At 54.3% G+C, this 6,624-nt stretch overlaps 1 protein-coding gene across 1 annotated transcript; it reads right to left on the bottom strand.

Moving 5' to 3' along the window:
- Positions 1 to 304: 304 nt before the first annotated feature.
- Positions 305 to 4,521, bottom strand: NXNL1 (nucleoredoxin like 1). Its single transcript, XM_032267932.1, has 2 exons — positions 4,072 to 4,521; positions 305 to 839 (listed from the first exon to the last, which is right to left on the bottom strand). The coding sequence occupies exons 1-2, from the start codon at positions 4,395 to 4,397 to the stop codon at positions 527 to 529; spliced, it is 639 nt and encodes a 212-aa protein (XP_032123823.1). The 5' UTR covers positions 4,398 to 4,521; the 3' UTR covers positions 305 to 526.
- Positions 4,522 to 6,624: the final 2,103 nt, after the last annotated feature.

The following is a 6,624-nucleotide window of genomic DNA, read 5'->3' as shown; positions in this document are numbered from 1 at the left end:
CTACCCCACATCCCACCCTCACTCCCTCCCAGCTTTCTACATCGGAGTGGAGGGGTTCATCACTAAATCCCAACTCCTCCACTCTGGTGGGTCATGACAGCTCCCCTCGGCCCTGCTCTCCGCCCTGGCCCCACCCCCCACCCCCATCCCGCTCTCTTACGGAGGAGGGCAGGGGAGGAGAGTTTGTTTTTTGGGGACAGGCTCTCCCTCTGTCGCTCAGGCTGAAGTGCAGTGTGTAGTGGTGCGATCACGGTTCACTGCAGCCTCCTGGACTCAGATCCATCCTCCCACCTCAGTCTCCGGAGTAGCTAAGCCACAGGCGCGTGTCACCACGCCCGGCTAATTTTGAATTTTTGTAGACTCGGGGTCACTCTCTGTTGTGAGGCTGATCTCGAACTCCTGGGCTCAAGCGATGCTCCCGCCTGGGCCTCCCCAAGTGCTGGGATTACAGGCGTGCGGGGGTGGGGCGGGGGTGGAGGTTCATCACCAAACTCCACTCCTCTCCCCTCTCCTCCGCCCTCGGGGGTCAGAACAGCCCCCTGGCCCCGCCCTCCTCCCCGCCCCCTCCCCCGGGGTCGCGCCCGCCTCGCTCCGCCTTTTCCACGCGGTACTTGCGGCGGCGCAGGCATTCGGTGAGGCTCCGAGGCTCCTGGTCCTCCAGGTCCTCGGGCAGCAGGAAGTTTCGGTCCAGCACCTCGGCCGCCTCCTGCCAGTTGGCGAAGCAGGCGGTGCCCAGGCGCTGGATCTCGTCGGCCCCGTCGCGGGTGAGCACGTCCCCGTCCGGCTTGAGCACCACGACCGCCGGCAGGCGCTCCACGGAGAACTGGCGCCCGAGGTCCCTGCGGGGCGGGCAGGTCAGTCTCGGCGGTTCCACATCCCTGATCCTGAACCCGAGAGTCCCACGTCCAGCCTTCCAGTCCTTAGGCAGCGCCTTCTGTGTGCACTGTCTCTTGCCGGGCACCGAGTGGGTGCAGGCGAGGACCGGGACAGGGCCAGACGCTGTGGTCCCCGCGCTATGCCTCCATCACCCCAGGCATGCTGCAACCTCGGGGCATTTGCACGGGCTGTGCCCTGCGCCTGGAAAGCTCTCCTCAGACTTTCTCAGGTTAAGACCTTGTCGTGTGGCCGGGCGTGGTGGCTCACGCCTGTCATCCCAGCACTTTGGGAGGCCGAGGCGGGTGGATCACGAGGTCAGGAGATCGAGACCATCCTGGCCAACATAGTGAAAGCCCGTCTCTACTGAAAACGCAACAATTAGCTGGGTGTGGTGGCACGTGCCTGCAATCCCAGCTACTCGGGAGGCTGAGGCACGAGAATGGCTTGAACCCAGGAGGTGAAGGTTGCAGTGAGCCGAGATCCTGCCACTGCACTCCAGCCTGGGTGATAGAGTGAAACTCTACTTCAAAAACAAAAACAAAACAAAAACCAACCCTGTAGTATGCAGACCTCAAATTACAAGGCACCAGGGTAACCCTGCCTCTACCAAAAAAAAAAAAAAAAAAAAAAAAAAAAAAGAAAAAGAAAAAGAAAAAGGCAGGGTATAGTGGTGCACCCTCCTGTAGTCCCAGGTACTCAGGAGGCTGAGGCAGAAGGACTGCTTGAGCCCAGGAGTTTGAGGCTGCAGTGAGCTATGATTTCACCACTACGCTCCAGCCTGATGACAGAGCCAGATCCTGTCTCAAAAATAAAATGAAATAACATCCCAAGGCAGTGTCTTTCTCCGAAGTGCCTTTCAGCATCCAACATCATGTATGGTTTTAAAAATGTCTCCTTCTTTGGTCAGCACTTTGGGAGGCTGAGGCGGGCTGATCAACTGAGGTCAGGAGTTCGAGACCAGCCTGGCCAACATGGTGAAACCCCATCTCTACTAAAAATACAAAGAAATTAGCCAGGCCTGGTGGCGAGAGCCTGTAATGCCAGTCACTGGGGAGGCTGGGGCAGGAGAATCGTTTGAACCCAGGAGGGGGAGGTTGCAGTGAGCCAAGATTGTGCTCCAGCCTGGAAGACAGAGGGGAAAAAAAAAAAAAGGCCAGGCGAGGTGGCTCGTGCCTGTAATCCCAGCACTTTGGGAGGCTGAGGCAGGTGGATTACGAGGTCAGGAGATTGAGTCCATCCTGGCTAACATGGTGAAACCCCATGTCTCTACTAAAAATACAAAAAATTTAGCCAGGTATGGTGGCATGCCCCTGTCTGTAGTCCCAGCTACTCTGGAGGCTGAGGCAGGAGAATTGCTTGAACCTGGGAGGCAGAGGTTGCAGTGAGCCAAGATTGTGCCACTGCACCCCAGCCTGGGCAACAGAGCAAGACTCCGCCTTAAAAAAAAAAGAGAGAGAGAGAGAGAGAGATTAAGCAGGTAAGCAGGGTAAGGGGTTGCTGGCTAGAGAGCATCTCTCCAACGAGGTAGTCTCTGAGCTGAGATCTATGGGATGATGGGGGCTGGAGAACTGGGGGAAGGTGTCCCAGGCAATACGCATAGGAGATGCAAAGGCCCTGAGGTGGGATGGTCATTGGAGTACAGCCCTGATCACGCAGGCCATGCGGGGTCATGGTAAGGAGTTTCAATTTTGTTCTTTTTTTCTTTTTCTTTCTTTCTTTCTTTTTTTTTTTTTTAGACAGGGTCTCGCTACGTTGCCCAGGCTGGAGTGCAGTGGCTATTCACGGGCTCGATCCCACTACCAATCAGCCTAGGAGTTGTGACCTGCTCCATTTCCTACCTGGGCCGGTTCACCCCTCCTTAGGCAACCTGGTGGTCCCCCGCTCCCGGGAGGTCACCATATTGATGCCGAACTTAGTGCAGACACCTGATTGGCATAGCGCACTACAGCCCAGAACTCCTGGGCTCAAGCAATCCTCCCACCTCAGCCTCCCGAGTAGCTGGGACTACAGGCACGCGCCACCGCGTCTGGCTCTTTTTTTCTTTTTCTTTGAGACAGCATCTTGCTCTGTCACCCAGGCTGGAGTGCAGCAGTGCGATCATAGCTCACCGTGGCCTCGACCTCCCAGGCTAAGGCAATCGTCTGGCCTCAGCCTTCTAAGTAGGTGAACTACAGGCTCGCATCACCACACTTGGGTAATTTTTAAACTGTTTTTCAGAGTCTGGGTCTCACTATGTTGCCTGAGCTGGTCCCAAACTCCTGAGCTCATGACCCTCCTGCCTCAGCCTCCCAAAGGGCTGGGATTACAGGCACAAGCCACAGTGCCCAGCCTCAATTTTGTTCAAAGTCTTAAGGGAAGCCAATGGGAAGCTCTCCACATCCCTAAGAGACCCTGGACCAAACCTCCCGTCTAGGCCCTAATCCTACACACTCCCACCCTCTCATCCTGGAGTAGAGGCTGCTGCCAGACTAGACCTATCACCCAGAGTTCTGGGTTTTTTTTTCCCCCGGTCTTAAACTCCTGAGCTCAAGGGATCCTCCCATCTCAGCCTCCCAAGTAGCAGGGATTACAGGTGCCGGGCTCAACCCACAGTTCTTTACTTTTGTTTTATAATTAATTATATATATTATTTATTTACTTAAATTGTGTGTGTGTGTGTGTGTGTGTGTGTGTGTGTGTGTGTGTGTATTTTGAGACGGAGTCTTGCTCTGTCACCCAGGCTGGAGTGCCGTGGCACAATCTCGACTCACTGCAACCTCCACCTCCTGGGTCCAAACGATTCTCCTGCCTCAGCCTCCGGAGTAGCTGGGATTATAGATGTCTGCCACCATGCCCGGCTAATTCTTGTATTTTTAGTAGAGATGGGGTTTCACCATGTTGGCCAGGCTGATCTTGAACTCCTGACCTCACATGATCTGCCCGCCTCAGCCTCTCAAAGTGCTGGGATTACAGGGGTGAGTCACCATGCCCGGCCTTGCTATTACATAGTTGAGTCTCTCTTTTGCACCTGTTCCTCTCACTCAGCTATAAGCTCCCTGGGGTGGCATGGAAGCCAGCACATGGAAGTGGGCACCCCCTAGTCCCCAGTATATGGACTGGCACACAGGGGCTGCTCATTCACTCCAGTCAGAATGGATGCTTCACTTTCAGTGAACATGCCCCCTCCTCCAGGAAGCCCTCCCCGCCCCTCCTCACCTCCTCAGATCATCCTCAAAGGGCAGGAAAAGCCACTTCTTTGGCATGTCCTTGAGGAACAGGTCCTGCTGCTCCTCCGTGGGGTCCTGGGACACGTACACCAGGGCCAGCTGCGCCGCCCGCAGCACATAGAACTCATCTGTGAGCCTCACGAAGAAGTCCTTGAGAATGGGCATGAAGGCCTGGCACTGCGGACAAGCCCCGGCGCCGAAGAACAGCAGCACCAACCGGTTCTCCAGCCTGCGACTGACCTCGGCCTCTGTGTCCAGCTCGTCCTGGTCGCTGTTGTTTCGGATCAGGACACGGCCAGAGAACAGGGAAGCCATGGTAACCCGGGCTGGGTGCTGGGGACGGCGCGCCGTGCGTTCCCGGTCTGCTGACTGGCTCCTCTCCCAGAAATAGAACTCTTTAGGAAGCCAGCTTAGGACCTCACTAATCTGCCTAAACCTTAACCTGAGGGGCCTCTAAGGGCGGGGGGCAGGGCTCCCTGTGTTGCCCTTCTCAAGAGAGTTGCAAACGCATTAAGAAAAACAGGTAACAGATGGGTATGGTGGCTCACACCTGTAATCCCAGCACTTTGGGAGGCAGAAGCAGGCAGATCGCTTGAGCCTGGGGAAGTTGGAGACCAGCCTAAGCAACATGAGACTGCCTCTACAGAATATACAAAAATTAGTCAGGTAGGGTGGTGTGCACCTGTAGTCCCAGCTACTTGGGAGCCTGAGGTAGAAGGATTGCTTGTGCCCGGGAAGTTGAGGGTGCAGTGAGCTGAGATCATGCCACTGCACTCCAGCCTGGGCATCAGAGAGAGACCCTGTCTCCAAAAATAAAAAAAGAAGAAAGCTGGGTGAGGTGGCTCACGCCTGTAATCCCAGCACTTTGGGAGGCTGAGGGGGGCGGATCACCTGAGGTCAGGAGTTTGAGACCAGCCTGACCAATATGGTGAAACCCCCGTCTTCAAAAAGAAAAAAAAGAAAGAAAGAAAAAAAAGAATCCCTACTGCAATGGGCATTTAAATTTGTCTGGGAGAAATTTTTCCCTCCTGAGGAGCGCTTGTGTTCTACTTAGAGTGAAACCCCCACGCTATGATCTTGTGGAATTTTATTTCAATATTGCTTATTTTCTTTTTTTTGAGACGGAGTTTCACTCATGTTACCCAGGCTGGAGTGCAATGGCGCGATCTCGGCTCACCGCAACCTCCGCCTCCTGGGTTCAAGCAATTCTCCTGCCTCAGCCTCCTGAGTAGCTGGGATTACAGGCACGCGCCACCATGCCCAGCTAATTTTTTGTATTTTTAGTAGAGACGGGGTTTCACCATGTTGACCAGGATGGTCTCGATCTCTTGACCTCGTGATCCACCTGCCTCGGCCTCCCAAAGTGCTGGGATTACAGGCTTGAGCCACCGCGCCTGGCCTGCTTATTTTCTTTTGTTCTTCCTGAAAGTTCCAAAAACATTCTTTGCTGTGGCAGTCCCTGCGATCACCCAGGGGAGGGCCCATTGGGAGTCTGGGCACAGTGGGTAAGATAAATGTTTATTGGCCAGGTGTGGTGGCCCCTGCTTGTAATCCCAGCACTTTGGGAGGCTGAGGCGAGTGGATCACCTGAAGTCAGGAGTTCAAGACCAGCCTGACCAACACGGTGAAACCCCATCTCTACGAAAAATACAAAATTAGGCCACAAGGTGAAACCCAGTCCCTACTAAAATTAGGCTGGGCGTGGTGGCTCATGCCTGTAATCCCAGCACTTTGGGAGGCCGAGGCGGGTGGATCACCTGAGGTCAGGAGTTTGAGACCAGCCTGGCCAATACGGCAAAACTCCATCTCTACTAAAAATATAAAAATTAGCCAGGTGTGGTGACACATGCCTCTAATCTGAGCTACTAGGGAGCAGAGGCAGGAGGACTGCTTGAACCTGGGAGGCAGAGGTTGCAGTGAGCCGAGACTGTGTGACTATACTCCAGCCTGGACAACAGAGAGAGACTCTGTCTCAAAAAAAAGAAAAAAAGTTTAGCCAGGCACGGTGGCAGGTGCTTGTAATCCCAGCTACTTGGGAGGCTGGGGCAGGAGAATCACTTGAACCCGGGAAGTGGAGGTTGCAGTGAGCCCAGATCACTCTATTGCACTCCAGCCTGGGCAATTAGAACAAAACTCTGTCTCAAACAAACAAAAAAAAGTAAATGTTTATTGGCCAGGTGTGGTAGCTCCTGCCTGTAATTCCAGCACTTTGTTTTGTTTGTTTTTTTTTCTTTTGAGATGGAGTTTGTGCTCTTGTCGCCCAGGCTGGAGTGCAGTGACTCAATCTTGGTTCACTGGAAACTCTGCCTTCCATGGTCAAGCAATTCTCCTGCCTCAGCCTCCCGAGTAGCTGGGATTACAGGTGTGCTCCACCATGACTGTCTCATTTTTGTATTTTTAGTAGAGACGGGGTTTCGCCATGTTGGTCAGGCTGGTCTCAAACTCCTGGCTTCAGGTGATCTGCCCATCTCAGCCTCCCAAAGTGCTGGGATTACAGGGGTGAGCCACCGCACCTGGCCTGTCCTCAGTTTCTTTACCTGTC

The sequence above is a fragment of the Sapajus apella genome, unplaced genomic scaffold (assembly GCF_009761245.1).
Source record: "Sapajus apella isolate SASKATOON/1434 unplaced genomic scaffold, GSC_monkey_1.0 scaffold173, whole genome shotgun sequence".
In the NCBI taxonomy this organism is placed as follows: Eukaryota; Metazoa; Chordata; class Mammalia; order Primates; family Cebidae; genus Sapajus; species Sapajus apella.
The sequence above is the reverse complement of the archived record's forward strand: the minus strand, read 5'-3'. Positions and strand labels throughout refer to the sequence as shown.

Coding starts and splice junctions, on each gene's coding strand:
- NXNL1 (XM_032267932.1), bottom strand. CDS start 4,397: ATGGCTTCCCTGTTCTCTGGCCGTGTCCTGATCCGAAACAACAGCGAC. Junction 840..4,071: donor TTTGAGGATGATCTGAGGAG/GTGAGGAGGGGC, acceptor CCCGCCCCGCAG/GGACCTCGGGCGCCAGTTCT.